The sequence below is a fragment of the Silurus aristotelis genome (assembly GCF_946808225.1).
Source record: "Silurus aristotelis genome assembly, chromosome: 14".
In the NCBI taxonomy this organism is placed as follows: domain Eukaryota; kingdom Metazoa; phylum Chordata; class Actinopteri; order Siluriformes; family Siluridae; genus Silurus; species Silurus aristotelis.
Window position 1 is genome coordinate 21,894,285 of NC_139587.1, and position 26,693 is coordinate 21,920,977.

The following is a 26,693-nucleotide window of genomic DNA, read 5'->3' on the forward strand; positions in this document are numbered from 1 at the left end:
ATTCACTGTAACCCAGCCATTAGGGGGGCACAAGCCAGTGCACTCTTAGTGCCGGTCCCAAGCCCGGGTAAATGGGGAGGGTTGCGTTAGGAAGGGCATCCAGCATAAAACATGTGCCAAATCAAATATGCGGATCACAAATGAGAATTTCATACCGGATCGGTCGAGGCCCGGGTTAACAACGACCGCCACAGGTATCGTTAGCCGACAGGGTACCGGTGGAAATTGGGCTACTGTTGGCCGAAGGAGGAGAAGGAGAGGAGGAAGACGTCTACAGAGACGGCAGAAAAAGGAGCAGTGTAGGAGAGTAGAGGTTCGGGTTGGTACTTTAAATGTTGGTACTATGACGGGTAAAGGGAGAGAGGTAGCTGATATGATGGAGAGGAGAAAGGTAGATATGCTGTGTGTTCAGGAGACCAAGTGAAAAGGGAGTAAGAGCAGGAACATTGAAGGTGGATTTAAACTGTTTTATCATGGTGTGGATGGAAAGAGAAATGGTGTAGGGGTGATTCTGAAGGAAGAGTACAGTAAGAGTGTAGTGGAGATGAAGAGAGTTTCTGATAGGGTGATGATCGTGAAGGTGGAGGTTGAAGGGATGATGATAAATGTCATCAGTGCCTATGCTCCACAAGTTGGCTGTGAGATGGAGGAGAAGGAAAGATTCTGGAGTGAATTAGATGAAGTGGTAGATGGTGTACCTAGGAAAGAACGATTGGTGATTGGGGCAGACTTTAATGGGCATGTAGGTGAAGGGAACAGAGGTGATGAGGAGGTGATGGGTAGGTATGGTTTTAAGGAGAGGAATGTGGAAGGGCAGATGGTGGTAGATTTTGCTAAAAGGATGGAAATGGCAGTGGTGAACACGTATTTTAAGAAGAAGGAGGATCATAGGGTGACGTATAAGAGTGGAGGAAGGTGCACACAGGTGGATTATGTTCTGTGTAGGAGATGCAACCTGAAGGAGATTGGAGACTGTAAGGTGTTGGCGGGGGACAGTGTAGCTAGACATCATCGGATGGTGGTCTGTAGGATGGTTTTGGAGGCGAAGAAGAAGAGGAGGAAAGTAAGGATTGAAAGAAGAATAAGATGGTGGAAACTGAAGGAGGAAGAGTGTAGTGTGAGGTTCAGGGAAGAGGTCAGACAGGGGCTTGGTGGTGGTGAAGAGGTGTCGGATGATTGGGCAACTACTGCAGGAGTGATGAGGGAGGCAGCTAGAAAAGTACTTGGTGTGACATCTGGAAATAGAAAGCAAGACAAGGAGACGTGGTGGTGGAATGAGGAAGTGCAGGAGAGCATTAGGGGAAAGAGGTTGGCAAAACAGAAGTGGGATCGACAGAGTGATGAGAAAAGTAGGCAGGAGTACAAGCAGATGCGGCAGCAGGTAAAAAGGGATGTGGCGAAAGCCAAGGAAAAGGCATATGAGGAGCTGTATAAGAGGTTGGACACTAAGGAAGGAGAAAAGGATTTATACCGATTGGCCAGGCAGAGGGACCGAGCTGGGAAGGATGTACTGCAAGTTAGAGCAATAAAGGATGGAGAGGGAAATGTGTTGACTAATGAGGAGAGTGTGTTGAGAAGATGGAGGGAGTATTTTGAGCAGCTGATGAATGAGGAAAATCAGAGAGAGAGAAGGTTGGAGGATGTGGAGTTGGTGAAGCAGGATGTAGATAGGATTAGTAAGGAGGAAGTGAGAGCAGCGATTAAGAGGATGAAGAATGGAAAGTCGGTTGGACCAAATGACATACGGGTAGAAGCGAGGAGATGTTTAGGAGAGATGGCAGTGGAGTTTTTAACCAAATTGTTTAACAGGATTCTGGAAGGGGAGAGGATGCCTGAGGAATGGAGAAGGAGTGTGCTGGTACCGATCTTTAAGCATAAGGGAGATGTGCAGACCTGCAGTAACTACAGGGGAATTAAGTTGATCAGTCACACCATAAAGTTATGGGAAAGAGTAGTGGAAGCCAGGCTGAGAGAAGAGGTGACCATCTGTGAGCAACAGTATGGTTTCATGCCGAGGAAGAGCACCACAGATGCCTTATTTGCTTTGAGGATGTTGATGGAGAAGTATAGAGAAGGACAGAAGGAGCTGCATTGTGTATTTGTGGATTTAGAGAAAGCGTACGACAGGGTGCCGAGAGAGGAGTTGTGGTATTGTATGAGGAAGTCAGGTGTGTCAGAGAAGTATGTGAGGGTGGTGCAGGACATGTATGAGGACAGTGTGACGGCAGTGAAGTGTGCAGTAGGTACGACAGACTGGTTCAGGGTGAAGGTTGGACTGCATCAAGGATTGGCCCTGAGCCCTTTCCTGTTTGCAGTGGTGATGGACAGGTTGACGGACGTGGTCAGACAGGAGTCTCCCTGGACTATGATGTTTGCAGATGATATTGTGATTTGTGGTGAGAGTAGGGAGCAGGTTGAGAAGAGCCTGGAGAGGTGGAGATATGCGCTTGAGAGAAGGGGAATGAAAGTTAGTAGGAGTAAGACAGAGTACATGTGTGTGAATGAGAGGGAGGGCAGTGGAGTGATGCGGTTGCAGGGAGAAGAGGTGGAGAAGGTGGAGGAGTTCAGGTACCTGGGGTCAACAGTGCAAAGTAATGGAGAGTGTGTTAGAGAAGTAAAGAAAAGAGTGCAGGCAGGGTGGAGTGGGTGGAGAAGAGTGACAGGAGTGATTTGTGATAGAAGAGTATCTGCAAGAATGAAAGGGAAAGTTTATAGGACTGTGGTGAGACCTGCGATGTTGTATGGATTAGAGACAGTGGCATTGAGTAAAAGACAGGAGGTGGAGCTGGAGGTAACAGAGCTGAAGATGTTAAGGTTTTCGTTGGGAGTGACGAGGATGGACAAGATTAGAAATGAGTTTATTAGAGGGACAGCACATGTAGGATGTTTTGGTGACAAGGTGAGGGAGGCGAGATTGAGATGGTTTGGACATGTGCAGAGAAGGGACATGAATTATATTGGTAGAAAAATGCTGAAGATGGAGCCACCAGGTAGGAGGAAAAGAGGAAGGCCAAGGAGGAGGTTCATGGATGTGGTGAGGGAAGACATGCAGGTAGTTGGTGTGAAAGAGGCAGATGTAGAGGACAGGGTGGTATGGAGACGGATGATCCGCTGTGGCGACCCCTAATGGGAGCAGCCGAAAGAAGAAGAAGAAGTGTATATTCACTGTACATAGGGTTACATTATATATACATTTACATTATATACTGTACGGTCCCCTGGTGGTCTAGTGGTTAAGATGCAGCGCTCCCACCGCTGCGACCCGGGTTCGATTCCCGGTCAGGGAACCATCCCCAGCCACTCTTAGTGCCGGTCCCAAGCCCGGATAAATTGGGGAGGGTTGCGTTAGGAAGGGCATCCAGCGTAAAACATGTGCCAAATCAAACGTGCGGAGGATCCGCTGTGGCGACCCCTAACGGGAGAAGCCGAAAAGAAACTTTTACATTATATACTGTACATATACTACATATTTATCTGCACTTGTCTGTTTGCACAATTGCTTCTTTTTGCACTTCTGGTAGATGCCAAACTGCATTTCATTGCTGTGTACCTGTACTATGCAATGACAATAAAGTAAACCATAGTATGGGTATGATCAGAAATCTTATTTGACCTGATTTAACCACTTACACTGCTGCCACATGATTAGTCGATTGGATAACGGCATAAATGAGTACAGTTGTTTCGATTAATAAAGTATATTCAAATTAAAGGCCAAAGATGCAAAACAGGCTACAAGATATGATAGAACACTAGATATGCGCGAGTGTACTAATACTTTATTTTCTCAGGAGCTGAGGACTTAAACGACGAGTAAGAGTTTTTACATAAGTATGGCCTAATACTCAACAGGTTTTAAATGGGTAGCCTAAAAACACACACTATTGCAGTTATACAGATTATTTCGAAAAATTACCACATCTTTCTTTTATTGCCGCAAGATGGCAAGACGGCAGTCGGACTCCGTCTGAATTGAGCCAAGCTTTCAAATCTTGTGATCGTTCATACAGAAAGGATTATTAATACAGATTTAACAGTATATTGTGTGTAAAACATTAGAGCAGATCTGACTGAAAGAAATGGAGAGCTAGTGCAAACGCCTTTGCAAAACAGACTGCATGAATGTGACACTTTGAGTTGAGCGCTCAAGCAGTGGAAAGGAAAGTAACAAATTATTCTATATGAACACAAAGTTGTGGTTAAGAGTGCCACCCTCAAACAAGCTGAATGTCAGACTGCTATGTGAGTCTCTACACAAAGTGTTAAAATTATGATGCAAGATTCAAGGCAGTGTGGCCAGAAAACTTTTTACAAGTGTAATGAGCAGAAACGCATTTCAGAATGCAAAACCCGTTCAACCTTGAGGTGCATGGGGTATGACAGCACAAGACCACATTGAGGTTAAGTTCTGTCAGCCAGGAAGAGTCATTTTTACCCATTCTAATCTTTGATGTAAAGATTATGTATGTACGTACTGTATGTATGCAAAATGATAATAAAGAGTATATGGACAAAAGTTCTTGAAAGCCTGACCATAAGATTAGTAGGTGCTTTTAAAAAATGCCATTCCACATTTAGTCCCCATTTGCTGTTATTATAACCTTCTCTTTTCTGAGACGAATATCCACTAGATTTTGGAGTGCGCTTGTGCGGATTTGTGCTCTTTCACCCACGAGGGTGTCTTCGTAAACTCAAATACTGATGCAGGTGACTTGAAAAAACCTGGGGTGCAATCAGAGGTTCAAATTATCCCAAAGGTGTTTAATAGGGTCAGAGCTCTACACTGTATTAGGCCACCCAAGTAAAGGTAAAATGTAATGCCATTGCACCCAAAGACATCCTATACAATTGTGTAGTAACATTATGAGCAATATGAGTGGAAAAGTCAGGTGTCCCAATACTTTGGTCCATATAGTGTAAAAAAGCAACATAATAGAATGCAACAGATGTCCTTTTTTTGCAGTACACTCCACAAGAGAGATCTCTGAGAACGAGTGAAAAGTGATACCACCCCTCTTATTGTCTGTGCTTCATGGATTCGGCTTTCAGAGATCACTATCAGACAATAGCAAGCAGCAGCCAATTAGCAGCACAATGTGAGATGGAAAGTTCTGGCAAGAGCTCGGCTTACTCTGATCTTTCTCCTTTTTCTGGCTGTTCCCCAGCATTCTCAGAACAGGCATGGCCCTGAGCTAGCATAAATCCCGAGCCATATCCAGCTCTCAGAGCCAGTGCTGAGACGCTCTGTTCCTTCTCGCACTCTCTCACTCCTTCTTCATCCATCTTTCCCTCTCTTATGTACAACAAAGTCCTTTTTTCATTGCTGAAAATTATCCTCCAGGCACCTACAAAAACTATAAAAAAATAAGGCGACTGCTGCTCATTTCCTGCTCCATGCCTGACTGATCAGAACACTGATTGTAGATCAGTCTGTTCCGCTCTCACCTACTTAACACCAACACCAGATCAGAGCACTTTTGGTAAATGCCACAAATGTAAATGATCTCAAGCAAACACAGAACCAAAGCAGTTGTGTGTTCATGTGAGTTGTCACTTGTGTGTACTGTGAGGCTTCATGACTAAAATGAACAGACGAAGGGAACATAATGCTCAGTTACACTGGCACTTAGAGCAGAATGATGAGATCATACTATTTGTGATAAGTGATGATACTGTATGATGTACAATTCTGAGAGTGTGGACACTGAATTATTTATTTTTAATAGTTATAATAAATCATTTAAAAATAATTTAAAAGGCTTAATTTTTGTTTTTACTTTTTCGCTTACTTTCAGCATGAAATATTACTGTAAATAAAATCTGAAATAAATATAGAAAAATAAATATTTTTCAGAAATATACATTTGAACACTGTCTTTTGTAAATGTCTTTTTGTTTTTTGTAAATGTCTCTCACTCACTCAGTAGGTTTCTCTCTCTTACCATCTTTCTCGCTTGCTAAGTGTCTCACTGTGTGTGTCTCTCTCTCGTACTCTGTGTTTCCATCTACCTAGATGTCGCTCTCTCTCTCTACCTCACCAAATGTGTGACTCTCTCTCGAGCTCAGCTGTGGGTCTTTTTTTCTCTCTATACCAAACGGAATGTGTGTCTGTCTCTCTCTCTCTCTCTCTCTACCACTCTGTGTGTCTCCCTTAACCTCACTGAGTGTGTCTCTCGCTTTACTGTGCTTTGTGTGTGTCTTTGTCTCAACCTCATAGTCTCCCCCTCTCAACATCACCGAGTGTGTGTCTCCCCCTCTCAACATCACCAAATGTGTGTGTCTCCCCCTCTTAACATCACCGAGTGTGTCTCCCCCTCTCAACATCACCGAGAGTGTGTCTCCCCCTCTCAACATCACCGAGAGTGTCTCTCTCTCTCTCTCGACATCACCGAGAGTGTCTCCCCCTCACGACATCACCGAGTGTGTGTCTCTCTCTCTCGACATCACCGAGTTTGTGTGTCTCCCTCTCAACATCACCGAGTGTGTGTGTCTCCCTCTCAACATCACTGAGTGTGTGTCTTCCTCTCAACCTTGCTGGGTGTCTCTCTCTCTCTATTTACTGAGTTTATCTCTCTTTCTTTACATTTGTGTGGCTCTTTCTCTCTACCTTACTGAATGCTTTTCTGTACCTCACAGAATGTGTCTCCCTTTCTCTACCTCACTGTGGTTTTCTCTCTCTCTCTCTCTCTCTCTCTCTCTCTCTCTCTCCCTTACTAAGAGTGTCTATTTTTCTCTTGCTGAATGTCTCTCTCTCCTTTACTGAAAGAGTCACACACTAAGTAGCTAATTGAGTGTGTGTCTCTCTCTCTCTCTCTCGCTGTGTGTGTGTCTCGCCTTTGCTGAGCATGTCTTAATCCCTTGTTTGTGTGCCTTTCATTGTGTGTGTGTCTCTCTCTCTCTCCATCTCATTCTCTCACTGTGCGTCTCTCCTTTTTTCCCCCCTTTTGGTGGCCCAATATGTTAATATTCTCGGCAGCAGCTTTGCCAGCTTTATCGTTTATCACTTTTGATTTTGGGGGTTACATTTGAAATTTTGGAGCCCAGATCCTGAATATAAATGTGGAAGGTGTTGTGTTTTCACACTTGCATGTAAAACATGAAAGGACTCGTACAGTGTGTGCATGTTCTAGCGTTCTAGTGTAATCTCTGGTCAGTTTTCGGCCACCGGGGACTACAGTTACACATTATTTACTGGAGAGAAAGCTTACACACAGTCACTTCTTAAGTGCTACAAAGAATAAAAATACATGAGTAAGCTTGAGGGCATATGCAAGTTTTGCTCTAAAAGATTTTTTAAGATGTTTTATATTCATTTATTATTTGTTTTGTTTCTGTGTGTGTGAGACGATCGTGATGCTACGCCACACACGTCCTTGGCGATGCAAAATGCTGTTCTCAGCACTTTGATGCTGAAGGTGCCATTTGGCCTGGTCACTTCGCTAGGGAGCCCCAAGTGCCCCTCTAGCATGCATTAGCATTCCAACAGGATCCAGCCTGACACACTGCCATCTGAACACTGTAGCCACATTTTTACACTCCATCTCGCATATACACACACATGATTTGGGGCCGTCAAAATTCCTTATGTTTCTCAGGCAAATTGTGATCCATGTAGAAACTGGTCAGCGCCATCTACAAAAATGACATGGAATAGAAATCAGATCCCCAACAAGGACATTACAGAACCCTTGCTAATCAACCTTTCAGCAAATGCGTCAAGGTCTTAATTTAACTCCAATACGGCTAAAACAAACAAATTTCCAACAGATTTATAGAAATTTACTGACCAACATTTATAAGACTATAAGAAAGTACTTTATCTACATTTACACACTTTCACCATCAAAATAGTCCCATTGCACAGCAATACAGCGCTCCGAGCATTCCTGCCACTTCTGGAATGTGTCCTGCAAGTCTTTTAAAAGAGTGTCAAACATATTTGTGCTGGATCTCCACAACAGAAGTCTGCAGGAGCCAAATCTGGAGAGTAGGGTGGATGTGGAAGTGAGAGCATGTGGATTGTTCTCCAACAATAATCATGCACAAGTTGAAAGTGTTCCTGATCTCTCATCCTCTTCCAGTGAAGTTCTTCCGCTCTGGAAGTGCTCTCAAAATAACTCTATTTCTTACACTTGCCCATTTTTTCTGCTTTTAACACACTAACTTTGAGGAGAAAATGTTGACTTGCTGCCTAATATATCCCACCCACTAACAGGTGCCATGATGTAGAGATGTGTTATTTACTCACCAGTTCATAATGTTATAATGTCATAATGTTGAGCCTGATCTGTGTATTTTTTTCACACATTCAGCAATTCTTGTTGTTTCAGATGCAGGTATGAGGATTGGTGTTTGATGTTTTTACGGCATTTCCAAAGCAATTTGGTGTCTTGCCCATCACGCTACCTCAACCAGACATAGAAACACAACAAGCTGCATCAAAATACAGCAACACACACATGCAAGAAAAGGCAATCCACTCGGCTTCCACATACATGAACTCACAGACACCTAGCCTGGGCTTACTCCCACTGGCACAACCGAAACACCACCATTTCTCCCAACACGCGTATTCATAGTGACACAGTCATGATTCATCTCTCAATCCCCTGAGAGTTTGTGCCACTCGGGACCCCAAAATACCTCCATCCATCCATCCATCCATCCATCTTCTCCCGCTTATCCGATGCCGGGTCGCGGGGGCAGCAGTCTAAGCAAAGATGCCCAGACTTCCCTCTCCCTAGACACTTCTTCCAGCTCTTCCGGGGGGACACCAAGGCGTTCCCAGGCCAGCCGGGAGACATAGTCTCTCCAGCGTGTCCTAGGTCTTCCCCGGGGTCTCCTCCCAGTGGGACGCGCCCGGAACACCTTCCCAGGAAGGTGTCCAGGAGGCATCCGGAACAGATGCCCGAGCCACCTCAGCTGACCCCTCTCGATGTGGAGGAGCAGCGGATCTACTCCGAGCTCCTCCCGAGTGACTAAGCTTCTCACCCTATCTCTAAGGGATCGCCCAGCCACCCTGCGGAGGAAGCACATTTCGGCCGCCTGTATCCGGGATCTTGTCCTTTCGGTCATGACCCAGAGCTCATGACCATAGGTGAGAGTAGGAACGTAGATTGACCGGTAAATCGAAAGTTTCGCCTTGCGGCTCAGCTCCTTCTTCACCACGACAGACCGGTACATCGACCGCATTACTGCAGAAGCTGCACCGATCCGTCTGTCAATCTCCCGTTCCACCCTTCCCTCACTCGTGAACAAAACCCCAAGATACTTAAACTCCTCCACTTGCGGCAGGAACTCCCCACCAACCTGAAGTGGGCAAGCCACCCTTTTCCGACTGAGGACCATGGCCTCGGATTTGGAGGTGCTGATTCTTATCCCAGCCGCTTCACACTCGGCTGCAAACCGTCCCAGTGCATGCTGAAGGTCCTGGTCTGATGAAGCCAACACGACAACATCATCTGCAAAGAGCAAAGACGAAATCGTGTCGTCACCAAACCGGACACCCTCCGACCCCTGGCTGCGCCTAGAAATTCTGTCCATAAAAATTATGAACAGAACCGGTGACAAAGGGCAGCCCTGCCGGAGTCCAACATGCACCGGGAACAAGTCTGACTTACTGCCGGCAATGCGAACCAAGCTCCTGCTTCGGTCATACAGGGACCGGACAGCCCTTAGTAAAGGGCCCCCGACCCCATACTCCCGGAGCACCCTCCACAGGCCGCCGCGAGGGACACAGTCGAATGCCTTTTCCAAATCCACAAAGCACATGTGGACTGGTTGGGCAAACTCCCATGAACCCTCCAGCACCCTGTAGAGGGTATAGAGCTGGTCCAGTGTTCCACGGCCTGGACGAAAACCACATTGTTCCTCCTGAATCCGAGGTTCTACTATCGGCCGTATTCTCCTCTCCAGTACCCTGGCATAGACTTTCCCAGGTAGGCTGAGAAGTGTGATCCCCCTATAGTTGGAACACACCCTCCGGTCCCCCTTCTTAAAAAGAGGGACCACCACCCCGGTCTGCCATTCCAGAGGCACTGTCCCCGACCGCCACGCGATGCTGCAGAGGCGTGTCAGCCAAGACAGCCCCACAACATCCAGAGACTTGAGGTACTCAGGGCGGATCTCATCCACCCCCGGTGCCCTGCCACCGAGGAGTTTCTTTACTACCTCGGTGACTTCAGCTTGGGTGATGGACGAGTCCGCCTCTGAGCCCTCAGCCTCTGCTTCCTCAATGGAAGACGTGACGGCGGGATTGAGGAGATCCTCGAAGTATTCCTTCCACCGTCCAACGACATCCCCAGTTGAGGTCAACAGCTCCCCACCTCTACTGTAAACAGCATTGGTGGGGCACTGCTTTCCCCTCCTGAGGCGCCGGACGGTTTGCCAGAATCTCTTCGAGGCCAGCCGATAGTCCTTCTCCATGGCCTCACCGAGCTCCTCCCAGGCCCGAGTTTTTGCCTCGATAACCACCCGGGCTGCAGTTCGCTTGGCCTGCCGGTACCCGTCAGCTGCCTCAGGAGTCCCACAAGCCAACCAGGCCAGGTAGGACTCCTTCTTCAGCTTGACGGCATCCCTTACTTCCGGTTTCCACCACCGGGTTCGGGGATTGCCGCCTCGACAGGCACCGGAGACCTTACTGCCACAGCTCCGAGCGGCCGCTTCGACAATGGAGGTGGAGAACATGGTCCACTCGGACTCAATATCTCCGGCCTCCCTCGGGATCTGGTCAAAGCTCCGCCGGAGGTGGGAGTTGAAGATCTCTCTGACAGGAGGCTCGGCCAAACGTTCCCAGCAGACCCTCACAGTACGCTTGGGTCTGCCGAGTCTTTCCAGCTTCCTCCCCCGCCATCGGATCCAACTCACCACCAGGTGATGATCAGTTGACAGCTCCGCCCCTCTCTTTACCCGAGTGTCCAAGACATACGGCCGCAGGTCAGATGAAACGACCACAAAGTCGATCATCGACCTGCGGCCTAGGGTGTCCTGGTGCCACGTGTACTGATGGACACCCTTATGCTTGAACATGGTGTTCGTTATGGACAAACTGTAACTAGCACAGAAGTCCAATAACTGAACACCGCTCGGGTTCAGATCAGGGGGGCCGTTCCTCCCAATCACGCCCCTCCAGGTGTCACTGTCGCTGCCCACGTGTGCATTGAAGTCTCCTAGTAGAACGACGGAGTCCCCAGTCGGAGCACTGTCCAGCACCCCTCCCAAAGACCCCAAGAAGGCCGGGTACTCTATACTGCCGTTTGGCCCGTAGGCACACACGACAGTGAGAGACCTATCCCCGACCGGTAGGCGCAGGGAAACGACCCTCTCGTTCACCGGGGTAAACTCCAACACATGGCGGCTGAGCTGGGGGGCTATAAGCAAACCCACACCAGCCCGACGCCTTTCACCATGGGCAGCTCCAGAGTTGTAAAGAGTCCATCCTCTCTCGAGGAGTGTGGTTCCAGAGCCCAGGCCGTGCGTAGAGGTGATCCCGACTATCTCTAGTCGGAACCTCTCAACCTCACGCACAATCTCAGGCTCCTTCCCCGCCAGCGAGGTGACATTCCACGTCCCTAGAGCTAGCTTCCGTGTCCAGGGATCGGGTTGTCGAGGCCTCCACCTTCGACTGCTGCCCGATCCTCTTAGCACCGAAAATACCTTTCGAGGTTAATTAGTTGTAGCCTAATATCCCTCCTAGGACGCATGCGCATTCATTTTTTATGAGAAAATTGGTTTGTGATGCTTCGTAACAATACGTGAAACCTGGAGTAGGCTATTTTTTAGAAACCTTTACTGTATGTTAAGCACCATGCGAATCTTACAGCTGAAACTGTAGAATATTAAACACTATTCAAATGTGAGATTTTGTAGGTCCCCTGGTGGTCTAGTGGTTAAGATGCAGCGCTCCCACCGCTGCGACCCGGGTTCGATTCCCGGTCAGGGAACCATCCCCAGCCACTCTTAGTGCCGGTCCCAAGCCCGGATAAATTGGGGAGGGTTGCGTTAGGAAGGGCATCCAGCGTAAAACATGTGCCAAATCAAACGTGCGGAGGATCCGCTGTGGCGACCCCTAACGGGAGAAGCCGAAAAGAAATCCATTCAAATGTGAGATTTTGTATTAGGTATAGCTTATAAGAATAATATCAATGAAAATGATCATCCTGTATACTATGCACATTAACATGACTTTGCATAGACACTCAAACTCAGTACTGTTTTTTTTCCCCTCTACTCCTTTCTTTAACGTACCTTAAAATGTTTTGTATTTTAAAATATCATGGCAGCCTTCAAACACACACACACACACACACACACACATTTACTTAGCTAATGACACTGCAAAATCTACAATCGAGGAAATTAGTGTGTACATTTGCTGATTTGAATACAAGAAACCACAGAGTTCATTACATTGATATCAGCTTTGATTGCAAAAATTAACTAATCAGGGAAATGATCCTGTGCCTTGGTTCTGACAAATGACTCCATGAATAAAAGGAAAAAAACAAAAACGCATATGTGCCGATCATCTCTAACAAACCTTTAACTCATGGCATAAATACGACAGGATCAAATACATACTGAAACCCGTGCCTATACAGTGTGTGTGTGTGTGTGTGTGTGTGTGTGTGTGTGTGTGTGTGCTGCAAAAAAAAAAAAAACTCTTAATAATTAATAAGAGGAAAAAAAGACCTGTTATCGCTGCTGCTTTATTTACAGCAAAGGAGAGCGAAAGAGAGGAGGAGGAAGAAAAGCTGCAGTGGATCTGCGTCCAATCCCTTTTGAAAGTGTTAAACCTACATTGAGTTGGCAGTGGGTTTGATACTGCAGTACAGGTACAGTGAGCGCCAGGCACAGCGATGGTGCGGAGCTTTTTAAACACTATGCTGTAGAAACTACAGCTCAGTTTTATCTATGCATAATTCATCTTTACTTAGGTTATATTATGGGCAAAAAAGTTGGTGTTTTTTTGTAAGATGGCTAAAACCCATGCTTCTACATTTTCAATTCAGAAGGCAATAATTTCTATTTGATTATACCTCCAGAACCCACTACTGCAATATGATATGACTAATGTATTACTAGTACAAGCAATTCATCATTCCCAGCCTATTTTATCATATACAGATTTGTTTAAGACCAGATGTTTTAGAATGATGATAAAAAAAAAGACATCTATTTATGATTGTCGTACATCTTCTGGGACCTCACCACCAGCTCCATAACAAAAAAAAAAAAAAGCCCAGCTGCATCTCTACTCTTCGAGGAAGCTAAGGAAAGCCCAGCTCCCACAACCCACCCTTACAACCATCTACAGGGGATCAAGAGCATTCTGAGCAGCTGCATCACTGCCTGGATTGGAAATTTAACCATCTCGGCTCGAAAGACAGTGGAACGGACAGTAGGAACAGCTGAGAAGATCATCAGGCTCTCTCTTTTCTCCAATGTGAACATTTACACCACACGCAGCATCTGAACGCTGCCAGCATTGTGGCTGATCACACACCTCTCACATACACAGTCCACTTGCCTTCAGTCTGGGAAAAGGTACAAAAGCATTAGGGCCCTCAGGTCCAGACTGTGTAACAGTTTCTTTCTACCAGCAATTGAACTACTCAATATAAAAAAAAGACTCGACTAACAGATGCACACAAATCAATAAACTTATTCATTTTAAAATTCTGTTTGCACAAAATTGCTGCTAAAACATTGTGTTTACTTGTACAGTATTTATTATTATATGGACTTCTGCAGTGTCACTGTGTCACTGTCTCAATGTTCTATGTCTACCGGCTCACTGTCTGGTGTCTACCGTATCTCTCGTTCTTATGTTGTTGTTGTTTTTTAACCTAAACCTCTCACACGTGCTTCATGTCAATCGCCAGTTGTGTAGTTCTGTGTTTTAACTTTTATGTTATTTTATTCAGGGAAAATGTTTCAATTCACTGTGTACTGCATATGGTTAAGGTTTCTTGGTGGTCTAGTGGCTAGGATGCGGCGCTCTCAACGCTGGGGCCCGGGTTCGATCCCCGGTCAAGCCATTAGGGTTGCACAAGCCTTAGTGCCGGTTCCCAACCCCGGATAAATGGGTAGGGTTGCGTTAGGAAGGGCATCCAGCGTAAAAACATGTGCCATATCAAACATGCGGATGGTCCGCTGTGGCGACCCCTGATGGGAGAAGCCAAAAGAAAGAAAGTGTACTGCATATGGTTGGAATGGCAATAAAAGCCTTCTTGACTTGTTTATTTTGCTCGCTGCCCTATACAACGATGCGTAGAGTACTGTGGCAGTCCTATGTTTTTCTTTACACTGCTAAAAATCGCTGTATCTTCCTCACGTGAAACACGAAACCTGAATCGTCAGGTCACAGCAGTCATCTCAACCAACACACAGCATCAAAAGAAGCACACACTGTCTATTGAATGTTTATGTGTAAAGTTGAAAAAGTCGAAACAGTAAAAAAGCACCTTCTGAGCGAGGTGGTTGTCTGGTAGAAAAGATCAAAGGCTCATGAAAAGGCTCATTTGTGTCCAAGGCTCATTGATTCACGTGCGGAGCGAAGGCTGGTCTGTGAGGTCCGGTTCAACAGACCATTAAAAAAAATGTATAATAATAAAAATAAACAAAATCACATACCAATCTTAGTCAGGTGTAAACAAACGTTTGTCTATATAGTGTGGGGTTTGAGAGAGACCCTTTCAGGGGTTTGAAGAAAGTTGCTGAGCTCCTAGCACAGAGAAACTTGACATGTTTTGGTCATGTGACCTAATAACGATCCAATTTTAGAGGCCGTGTGCACTACAACAAGCACTTTAGTATGCGTGGAATTTTACAGAGGCCTCCCTGTTTCAATTCTACAGAGAGATCGCTTATCGTGTGTGAACTGCTCAGAATTACTATGATGTCCTCTGGCAACACTGCTTAGAAAACACACGCCCTGAAAGCTTTCAGAATAAACTATTAGACTAAGTTTTTCTTTCCTTTTGGTTTTGAAAGTTTAATACAAATACATTGAATTTATTTTTAAATTTTTTTAATTGTATTATACTAATATAAGACATATTTAGACTAGGTTATTATACCGGGGACACGTACTGTGAACACAGAATCAAGATGGACTGGGTGTTTGATCAACACTGGGGAAAACCCAAATGAATCAATCAGAGAAAAGAAAGAAGAGAAGAAAGAAGAGGTTTTAAAACTGTTGTGTCCTCATATGCATGTGGAGCTGCAATGAGATTCCACACTCTTCATTTGAACAGGATGCGCCTCAGGTCAGACAAAAAACAAGAAGTGAAAATATAAACTCACCCAGAAAAACACTGTTTGAGAGAGTGTGTGTTTGCTTTCCTTGTCAGGCGCAAATTAGAATCATTCACACCTAAATAATAAGCCATTTTGGGAGTCTGGTGGAAACCCACGTGGCATGATGAGGACATACACATCACCGCACAGACTCTTACCCGAGCTCAGGAGCAAACCTGGGACCCTGGAGATATAAGGTCTAATTCTAGTCCTTGAGTCACTGTGTGCTTTTACACACTTCAGTAAAGTCATTTTTTTCTTACTAAAAGCTCTTTCTTTTTGTCTCTGTCTCTGTCTCTTTCTCTCTCTCTCTGTGTGGCATTTTCTCTATCATAGTGAGTGTCTTTCTTTTTTTTAATCCATGTCTCTCTCTTGCCATGTGTCTGTCTCTCTCTCTGACTGGCTGTATATCTTTCCCTCTTGCTGTCTCTCTCACTCTTGTCATGTCTCTCACACTGGCCAAATGTGTCTCTCTATCACTCTCTCACTCTCTGGCTATATCTTTCTCTCTCTCTCTCTCTCTCTCTCTCTCTCTCTCTCATAGTGGCTCTCTCACTTCCCGTATCTCTCTCCCTCTTTCTCTCTCTCTTACTGGTTGTATGTCTCTCCTTCTTTCTCTCTCTCTTTCGGGACGTATGTCTTTCTCTCACTCTCACTGTATGTCTCTCTCTCGCTGTAGGTCTCTCTCCCTCTCTTGAGGTGTGTTTTGCACTGGCTGTATGTCTCTCTCCCTCTCCCCTCTCCCTCTCCCCTCTCCCTCTCCCTCTCCCTCTCCTCTCCCTCTCCTCTCCCTCTCCTCTCCCTCTCCTCTCCCTCCCGCTACAGTAAAGTGGAAGTAAAACTCTTGGCTCAGTCATACCTGACACGGTTACTGCAGAACTTTGTAAACTGCGGCTGGTTAATGAATATCAGTCGAGCATCGGTCTGGTCGGCGAGAGAGGTCTTCTCCGACGCGTCCTCCGTCTTTTCATACCCTGAAATGAGAAATGTACATTCCATTACTGATGTCAGACTACTACCATAACCAAAACAACATCCTCTTGAGACACATTTATAACATATGGACAAATGGTGTAGAAACTGTTTCCACACACACATCAACCAATGCTTCCCTTTTTCCTTTTCGTGGTTTAGTCGAGTAGCCTCTCCTTATTAGTGTGTCTGCCTGCTTTCGCATGTCTAATGGGAACTGACATCCTCTTTGCAAATCTCACTTGTGTAATCAGAAGTATGATATGAAAGTCAGGAAGTAGAACAGTGTTTCTGCAGAGTGTAAGGTAAGCCTGCATGGCGACGTGATTTCTGCATGCACTTCTGACCTGCTGGATGACGAACAGCTATAATGCACTGAATAGACATCGTCGCCCAGCCTCACCGTGAATGATCTTAGTTTTAATTGCCAAGTTTTATGGCTGAGATCAGCTTTTAGCCTGTTTTTATTTATTTTTATAAATGCACTTTATTCTGACCAGGTTCACACTGGATATGGGGTACAGTTAACATCTGTAAATTGTAATATTATATATATATATATATATATATATATATATATATATATATATATATATATATATATATATATATATAGATAGATATATATATAGATATAGATATATAGGAACAAAGTGAATCTTCCTACTGTTAAAGTTTGGTGCATGAAAACAAAAGGTGCCGGCATGTGAAAACCATAAAAGACTAGGTGTTTCCAAACTTTTGACAAGCATTCTATAATTTCAGTGTATACAAGAAATAAAATGCAGTACTGTGCAACATTGGTCTGAGGCAGCTCAAGTTCTTGTTAAAGGTTCGAATGGGCTTTGGAAAGAAGCTTCTCATTGGGATGGCTAAGGTTCTTCACCATCCTCCTGGCCTTGGTTCAACACCACTTGCTGCAGACAGAATGCAGGTCAGGGAGCTCAGTACAGATGGCACACTCGGCTGATTGCACCACCCTCTGGAGATGCTGTCTATCCTGCTCGCTGCTGCTCCAAGTCTCTTTCTATGTAAACATTTACAGTTCCAAGAAAAAAATTCTCTCCCTCCCCTGAATTCTGCAGTTCTGTTTCATCCTCGGTATCAAATCTGTAGCATCTCTCATTTTTACATATAAAAATGAAAGTCACTTTAATTTTCAATCACACACACATCCTCAGAACTCAAAGCTTCCACACCCACACACACACACACACACTACATAATGTTTATCCATTATGACATGAAGGCCCGTATTGGGAACAGAATATGAGTCAGTAAGCAGTTTGTTTAGCCACAAAAAGCACAAACAGCATGACTCACTGCAGTCTGAAATCAGCGTCGTTCCACAGACCCTTCCATCCTTCAGTCTCTACCCTGATGTACAAAATGAACATGAAGCCAACAGCGTAATACACTTTAATGTAGTAATACATCATGCTGGAATATGAGAGTATTCAGCCAGTAGCTGCTCGGGCAAAACACACTGACAGTATAGGAGTGTAAGAGGCCATAAAGTGTTTTACGAGTCAATGCATTTGTTCACTAAAAAACAGAAAATGATTAGTCTGAGCGGTAAATATTGCCAGTATATAGTAGGGATTCGTTCTGAACCGTTTTGGTATGCAAAACCGGAAGTTTGTATAGTCGCCGTCTCGCAAGCCGTCTTGCAGCGTCACTGTTTTTTTATTATTAAATTTGAAAACATACATAATGCCAGGGGTATAAAAAAGAGTTAGCGCAGTGTCACTGTCTCTCTCGCCTCTGTTTTGAAAATGTAAACTGTCGATGTTCGAAAAAGCAAATAATAATAAACTACATTAATAAAAAAAATATTAAGCAATTTTGTTTTGCATTTCTTCCCCTAACCGTACTGAGATTGAACCAAACGGTGACTTAAAACCCAGAGGTTCTGTACGTACTGAATCGTGAATTTTGTGTACCGTTAAACCCATAGTATATAGTCAGTATATGGGATATATGAATATTAAATACACACACAGTACACATACAAACACTGTGCAAAGTGTTATTGTTGCAGCACTCAAACCAGTTCAAAGGAATGTGGGTGTTACAAATAATAATTTTGCTCATTGTGAAACTGTCACACGTAACCAATCTAAAAAAAATGATCAGGGTGTGTTTTTCTTTACCAGAGCTGGATTTATGGCCGGACTATTAACTACATATGCATCAACTTCAGACTATTTTAAAACTGTTTCACAATGAAAGCGAAACAGGATTCTTTAAAAACTGAATGTTTGCTGTAATAGCAGCGTAAACTTGCTAGCACAGAGTGTTAACCACTCACCCACAACGGCTTTAAAGAAATAAACATGTTTAGCAGAAACACTCCAGAGCCCAGGGCATGCTTATCTAAAAGTTATTGAATATCCTATTCTCCTGAAACCCGTGCCAGTGCGATTTCCAAAGTTTTAGTCTCGGAAAGTTATTTATAGAGTTCTAAAGTGGCATAAAACGAATCATTCACATCGATCTGAAAGCCTCGGTCACCTCGGCCGAGCGCCAAAACTAAAACCGCACAGATCGACCGTGTAGCTCCACATCTACAGCTCCGGCGATGAGTAACGAGAGCAGACGCGAGGGTCAGAATGCTTTCAGACATAAAAAGGAATAATCCAGATTATGCAGGTTATAATCCAGGACATGCTTATTATCATGTTATGCAACAGGACTGACTGAGTGCACAGGGTGGATCCAACCTACACACTCTATAGATCTGGGAGATACAGGTTTATTGAAACGTAGAAATTCTGCAATGCGGATATGGATATCACAGCAACAAAAGTAATTACACCCTAAATGAAAGTGAGCCCAAAGTGTAGATATAACACAAGCACTATTGTTATCTTCACTGCCTTAATCCTCCTGGGCATGGAATTCACCAGAGCTGCACAGATTGTTGCTGGGATCCTCTTCCACTCCTCCATAATGATATCATAGAGCTGCTGGATGTTAAACACATGGTGCTTCTCCACCTTCTGCTTGAGGCCCACAGGTGCTCAATATGGTTCAGGTCTGGAGGTCTTAGCCACTCCATCATCTTCACCTTCAGCTTCCTCAGCAAGGCATTTGTCATCTTGGCGGTGTGTTTGGGGCCATTTTTATGTTGGAAAACTGCCGTTCGGTTTTTTAAGACCACTATTATTTGCTTCAGAATGTCACAGTACATGTTGGAATCCATGTTCTCTCTCAATAAACCTCAGCTCCCCAGTACTTAGTACAGCAGCACTTAGTTTCAGGCTTCCTTCTGGGATGACGGCCAGCAAACCGACTTGTTGCAGTGTGCGGCGTACGGTCTGAGCACTGACAAGCGGACCTTCCACTTCTGCAACCTCTAAAGCGAAACGGCGGCACTTATTCCTCTGGTTTTGGAAGCCAGGTTCTGGCCTGTGACATGTGCAGCACCTATGGGTAACTACTACTAGCTACTTACTACTGTGTGTAGCACCGCCATGCGGTGTAGAATCCAGGGTTGTGCTGTGAAAGATTTAGGCTTTATTTCAGCAGAAAAAAAGTCAGACCCTTCCAGGAAAGTGTCCAAAATTACAGTAAATGCACAGCCTTTTTAAAATATTCCTTATAGCCTAGGTAACACCTCTCTTTTTTGATTCGTGAACGGTTACCTCTGCCTCCATTATTTTCAAACTTTTCGGTACTTTTCATTTTAATGACATAATTGTGGCAAGTCCCTTATTATAAAAAAAAAAAGTAACATGTGGTTCAGCATGGTCCAGGCCTTGGCCTGTCCATCACCTCCAAGCATGAAGTCATTGCACCTGGTAAATAGACTAATGCTTTTACACATTTGCACACAAGGTCTTACTGTTGATATACTAATTATAATTAATTGCTGGCTTTGAAAATACTGCTCATAAACATTTTTTTTTAAATGAGTAAAAGACAATAATGAAGAAATAAAACAAATGTTAATGAACATAAGGACATCATTTCTGATGAGAGCACCAATGAGTGATGATAACAGCTCTTTTCCTTTATTTATTATATATATATATATATATATATATATATATATATATATATATATATATATATATATATATATATATATATATATATATATATATACAGTGAGGAAAATAAGTATTTGAACACCCTGCTATTTTGCAAGTTCTCCCACTTAGAAATCATGGAAGGGTCTGAAATTGTCATCGTAGGTGCATGTCCACTGTGAGAGAAATGATCTAAAAAAAAAAAAATCCAGAAATCACAATATATGATTTTTAAACTATTTATTTGTATAATACAGCTGCAAATAAGTAATTTGTAATTTGATCACATGTTTATCTGCTAGAATTTGACCCTTATAGACCTGTTAGTCTGCCTTTAAAATGTCCACCTCTACTACATTTATTATCCTAAATTAGATGCACCTGTTTGAGGTCATTAGCTGCATAAAGACACCTGTCCACCCCATACAATCAGTAAGAATCCAACTACTAACATGGCCAAGACCAAATAGCTGTCCAAAGACACTAGAGACAAAATTGTACACCTCCACAAGGCTGGAAAGGGCTACGGGGAAATTGCCAAGCAGCTTGGTGAAAAAAGGTCCACTGTTGAAGCAATCATTAGAAAATGGAAGAATCTAAACATGACTGTCAATCTCCCTCAGACTGGGGCTTCATGCAAGATCTCACCTCGTGGGGTCTCAATGATCCTAAGGAAGGTGAAAAATCAGCCCAGAACTACACGGGAGGAGCTGGTCAATGACCTGAAAAGAGCTGGGACCACCGTTTCCAAGGTTACTGTTGGTAATACACTAAGGCGTCATAGTTTGAAATCATGCATAGCACGGAAGGTTCCCCTGCTTAAACCAGCACATGTCCAGGCACGTATTAAGTTTGCCAATGACCATTTGGATGATCCAGAGGAGTCATGGGAGCAATTCATGTGGTCAGATGAGACCAAAATAGAACTTTTGGGTCACAATTCCACTAAACGTGTTTGGAGGAAGAAGAATGATGAGTACCATCCCAAGAACACCATCCCTACTGTGAACCATGGGGGTGGTAGCATCATGCTTTGGGGGTGTTTTTCTGCACATGGGACAGGGCGACTGCACTGTATTAAGGAGAGGATGACCGGGGCCATGTATTGTGAGATTTTGGGGAACAACCTCCTTCCCTCAGTTAGAGCATTGAAGATGGGTCGAGGCTGGGTCTTCCAACATGACAATGACCTGAAGCACACAGCCAGGATAACCAAGGAGTGGCTCTGTAAGAAGCATATCAAGGTTCTGGCGTGGCCTAGCCAGTCTCCAGACCTAAACCCAATAGAGAATCTTTGGAGGGAGCTCAAAGTCCGTGTTTCTCAGCGACAGGCCAGAAACCTGACTGATCTAGAGAAGATCTGTGTGGAGGAGTGGGCCAAAATCCCTCATGCAGTGTGTGCAAACCTGGTGAAAAACTACAGGAAACGTTTGACCTCTGTAATTGTAAACAAAGGCTACTGTACCAAATATTAACATTGACATTCTGAGGGTGTTCAAATACTTATTTGCAACTGTATCATACAAATAAATAGTTAAAAAATCATACATTGTGATTTCTGCATTTTTATTTTTTAAGATTATGTCTCTCACAGTGGACATGCACCTACGATGACAATTTCAGACCCCTCCATGATTTCTAAGTGGGAGAACTTGCTAATTAGCAGGGTGTTCAAATACTTATTTTCCCTCACTGTATATATATATATATATGTGTGTGTGTGTGTGTGTGTGTGTGTGTGTGTGTGTGTGTGTGTGTGTGTGTGTGTGTGTGTGTGTTATTCCTGCCAATTACTCGTTTTAGATCATTTACAACAATGGATTCGGATGCAGACAGAACAGTTCATTTACAGTTTTAAAACCTGCTCTGCTCCAATGCGATCTCAATCTAAAATCTAACTTATACATCTCATGTAATACCAACTATCCCTAAAGTGCTCTTGGTCAATCTGTAAGAAAATAAACAGAGCTAAATAAAATGCACTGTGACATCGCTGAATGATTTATATTAAGCAGTGTGCTCACTCTGGTATCGGCATTGAGTACATTGACTAAAGAAAGATTGCGTACTCAGCGCACAAAAACGATAGTTGTGCAGCCCTACTCGAACATCTACCAAAGCACTCATTCCATTTAGTGGATGAAAATGCTTCTATATGAATCGGCCCAGAATTTCACGTTTACGGCTCCACTCCAGCCTGCACTGCTCAGTCATCAATCAGCATGTCGCTATAACCTGAATACAGGAGCAGAGAAAAAAATGGCAATGATTCATTAATCTAAAAGCTATAATTTTAAATGTGAACAGTGGAGTGGCAGCCATCAGCGCTGAGAGCTTTCATTTAATTATACTGGAGAAATGAAAAAAAAACCCTGCAATGTAAAAGCTTCACAAAAACAGAAGGGATTTCCCTGTTGGGAGAGCGGGGATAGAGAGAGGGGGGGGGAAATGGGAGAAAGTGGGGAGAGAAAACAGGAAAAAGAACAGAGAGAAAGAGGAGGGAGAGAACGGAGAGAAAAAGCAGAGAGAGAACGGAAAGAGTGAGGAGAGAATGAAAAGGAAATCTGGGGAGAGAACAAAGAGAAATAATAGGGAGGAGTCGATTGGATAAGAAAAAGGGTGAGAAAAGAATAGAGGGAAAGAGAGGGGGAAAAATAAAGAGAAAAACCGGGGAAAAAAAAGTAGAGAAAGAGCGCAGAATGAAAGAGGGGTCAGATCAGAGTGAGAAAGAGCAGAGAAAGAATGAAGAGAGAGAGAGCGTGGAGAGAGCAGAGAGAGAGAGAGAGAGAGAGAGAGAGAGAGAGAGAGAGAGAGAGAGAGAGAGAGAGAGAGAGAGAGAGAGAGAGAGGGGGATTGGGAAGAAAACATGCAGAGAGTCAGTGACTGCAGTATTAAGCCCTGCTCTCTCAGTGCAGTGAATCCAGACAGGGAGGATGTGCCCTTCTATAACAGGAAACACGATCAGAAAAAAAGAAATTGTCAACAACAACATGTAGTATCATAAAAAGCAGCAACGGGGGGCCACATAGGACACACCCTTTATTTTCGTCCTGGCAACAGAGGAAATGGACGGGAGGCTTGACACAAATCCATCAGCCCCCCGAGCACAATCCTGCATACTGAAACAGCACCCCTCCCCCCGCCCGCTGCCTCGCCACTTCAGACTCCGGTCACGCTCGAGCCACACATATCTCAGATATAATTGTCGCCCGAGTGCGAGGTGTTAGACAGCTAGTAAACTGTTTGCACAGTCACTGCAGAGAACTCATCAAAACCCGGCTTCCTTTTTGTTCCACCCTCTTGGTTTCGCACGCTTATTTACTTTGCTTCTCTCATACTCTTTTCCCACCTTTGCACGCGTTCGGTGCTAAATATAGCCATTCTCCCCCCCTCGTCGCCCTGCAACCCCTCCCCTACAGCACAGCCAGGATCATCATCCTGTAGCAGTCCCCTGTGTGCCTCACGCTCAGGCCATCTTGCCCCACTTAAGCAACTGCCCAGCCAGATGACGAAAGAGGATGAGAGACTTACAGGATTCCCTAAGTCTTAAGGGAAAATTAAGATTATCAAGGCGTCCCGATTGGATGTCTGCGTAACAACGCCATCGGCTCATGTAGTCATGTAACTTAAAGAACCTGGAAATGTACAAAACAGGTGACAAACCAAAAGGGGAAAAAAACGCCTCAGTGCCCAGAACCCTTATTATGTAAAAGGTACTTTATATCTGTCAAATTCTCTCTCAGCATATCCCACCAATGTTAGGAAGCAAGGCTCAGGGTGCAGGGTCTACCATGATACAGCCCCCTGGAGCACAAAGGGTCAAGTGCCTTGAGCAAGGGCCCAACTTGGTGATACTGGGGTTTGAACCACTGACCTACTACCTCCAAAAAGTCTCAGAATATGATTTTGATCATTTTGAACCCTTGCTCCAAAGAGGGCAGAGTTCAGTGAAGAGACCACACCCATCAAGATAGATAGTATAAGATCGAGGTTATCAGCTGGTACTTTGTAGTGCCTTTTTAATAGAGAGAGAAAAAAAGCAGTGGTGGACGAAGTACACAAACCATTTACTTGAGTTAAAGTAGAGATACACTCACTTGAGTAAAAGTACCTTGTGCCATCACATGTAATGAAGTACCCAAAGTACTATAATTTATTATGGTTATAATGTCCTATTATCATTTTTGTCACAAGACTGTTGCTTAAATCAACTCAGTTTATGTATAAAAATCTATTAGAATGATATTAATGAGTCAAACACTGATTAATATCTATTACAATTATCATAAGCCCAAAAGCTTCTTTATAACAACTTAAAAAAAAATTATTTCTTCTATCATTTATTCCTCTCAAAATGTTCTGCTTGCAGTTGAACAGATGCTGAACTGTATGTTCGTGCCACAGTAAGTAGACGCCACCAAAACAAGTTTAAAACAGAGCACCATTTAAATTAGACAAGAAAGTATTCTCAGGGTCACGAGGCTGTACATGGTGCTGTAATCGTGGCAGAGTTGCAATATTTAATCCCTGCGTTCGGCCTGAAGAAAACCCCCCGATAGAACACCCACACAACATGGGGTAATCTCAGATACTAGTTCCTGCCTATTTAACAGAGTGCCATCAAATCAACATGGCTGCTCACACACTGTTTACAGCAGGACTGGTTTTACTATTTTACTATTACTAAATAGAATACTTGTATTAAGACATGTATTTAGTGTATATGCACCAAACAAGGGATTTTAAATGGTATGAAGATTTACTTTGACCAGCCAAATATATAAATGTACATGTAGCTTAATTCATTTTATTGGGAAATCCTTTCTTAGCGTGAATAACAGCTTTGCACACTCCTGGCATCTGGGCATTCACTGAAATACTTCGCCATGCCGCTTTTAAAACCCGCCAGAGCTGTTCTTAAAGATTTCTTTCTGACTACATGATCCAGTTCAGATTTCCAAAAATCTGAACCAGTAAATTTCAATTAACTTTCGATAGGAACTTCTTCTGGGGAACTTTGGAAATATTGCAAGTTGGAAACTTTACCAGGAATTTATGGAAATTGATGAGAAATTTGGGAAAATGTATGTAAACTGTATCGCATGCAAACATAAATAGAAACATTTTGTTTGGTCATAATTCAAAAAAAAATATTACATTTCTGACTTTGATTTAATTGTTAGTATAATTTTGTTGCGCAATTGCTCACACTCACCACAAAGTTTTAAACATATGTTTATGTAATTTGTATGTAATTTACATGAATACTCACCAAGATGGACTTTATTTTTGAATGTTATTTTTGTGTGGATCATGGACGCCTGAATGTTCATTGTGTGGAAAATATTTACCTGATCAAAATAACCAAACAAATACAAGTATATCTGAATCAAAAATAGCTTTATTACAATGTATGCTTACACACACAAGGAATTTGACTTGCCTTCCAGTCAGTGATAAAGTGATAAAGTGATCTAAATTAACGTCTCGGGCATTGCTACTCTAGCTAGATTGTTTTTCACATTGGGATGCAAAGCTTCTGTAATCAATGCCTAGCCAGGAAGCTGAGAATGAGGTCATTTAACGTACATGGCACATGACCAAATTCAGACCTGTTTCTCGTAGCCTGCAACTCACCCTCACTTTCAAAACGTGGAAAATTTTCAATCAGTAGCTACACTGAAAATAGGTCGAAAGTGCTTTCTGACTGGACTCTGCAGTAAAGATGAGCGCATACACGCATTGCAACCCTCAACATTCTGAACCCTGTGGCTAGAAAAGTGCCTAAAACGTATGTAGTCCAAGGGTCTGAGGCTGAGACTAGAATGGATAATCAATACTTCATTTAAGTTGCCTTAACTGCCTTGAGCAACAAACTGATTGGGTGGGTGTTAAAAAAAAAAAAAAACAACAACAACAAAAAACAAACACTTGAAGTCACTTGTTTCTCTGTTTTTCCATTTAAAAAGCGCTTCACTTACTCACTGAATAAACCCATGGCAGTGGTGCTTATTCAAACCCGCCACGTAGCCTCTACTCACAGGCTAGAAGTTGAGGAACCAACGCAAACATTCGCTACACTGCATTTGGCTTCTCACAGGCCAATTCATAGGAAAAGGTTGACAAGCACTGGAATGTTCATTCCAGTTCAGATTTGCGTGACACCTGCACCTCCATTTGCTTTAATATGTTTACCAGCAGCTGCGTACAACAAAGCATACTACATTACAGGTGTTTACTGTGTAAACAAAGGAGCTTCCTCAGAGCAGAACAATTGAGCACTTGAGTCACAATCTACAATAAGGAGGAAGGTGGTAGCTACGGCTACATCTACGCTAATCTGGATAAATAAAAAAAATGGCAAAGAACGCTTTGCGTCCACAC

General features: G+C 43.7%; 1 protein-coding gene across 1 annotated transcript in view; it reads right to left on the reverse strand.

Annotated features, from left to right (window-relative positions):
• atp8a1 (ATPase phospholipid transporting 8A1) overlaps positions 1–26,693 on the reverse strand; it is a gene marked incomplete at its 5' end in the record, with an annotated part of 147,420 nt that overhangs the window by 108,438 nt on the left and 12,289 nt on the right. Inside the window, one exon of the mRNA XM_083561771.1 lies at positions 16,163–16,277. Coding sequence (XP_083417897.1) covers positions 16,163–16,277 — 115 coding nt within the window. The remainder of the gene's footprint in view (positions 1–16,162; positions 16,278–26,693) is intronic.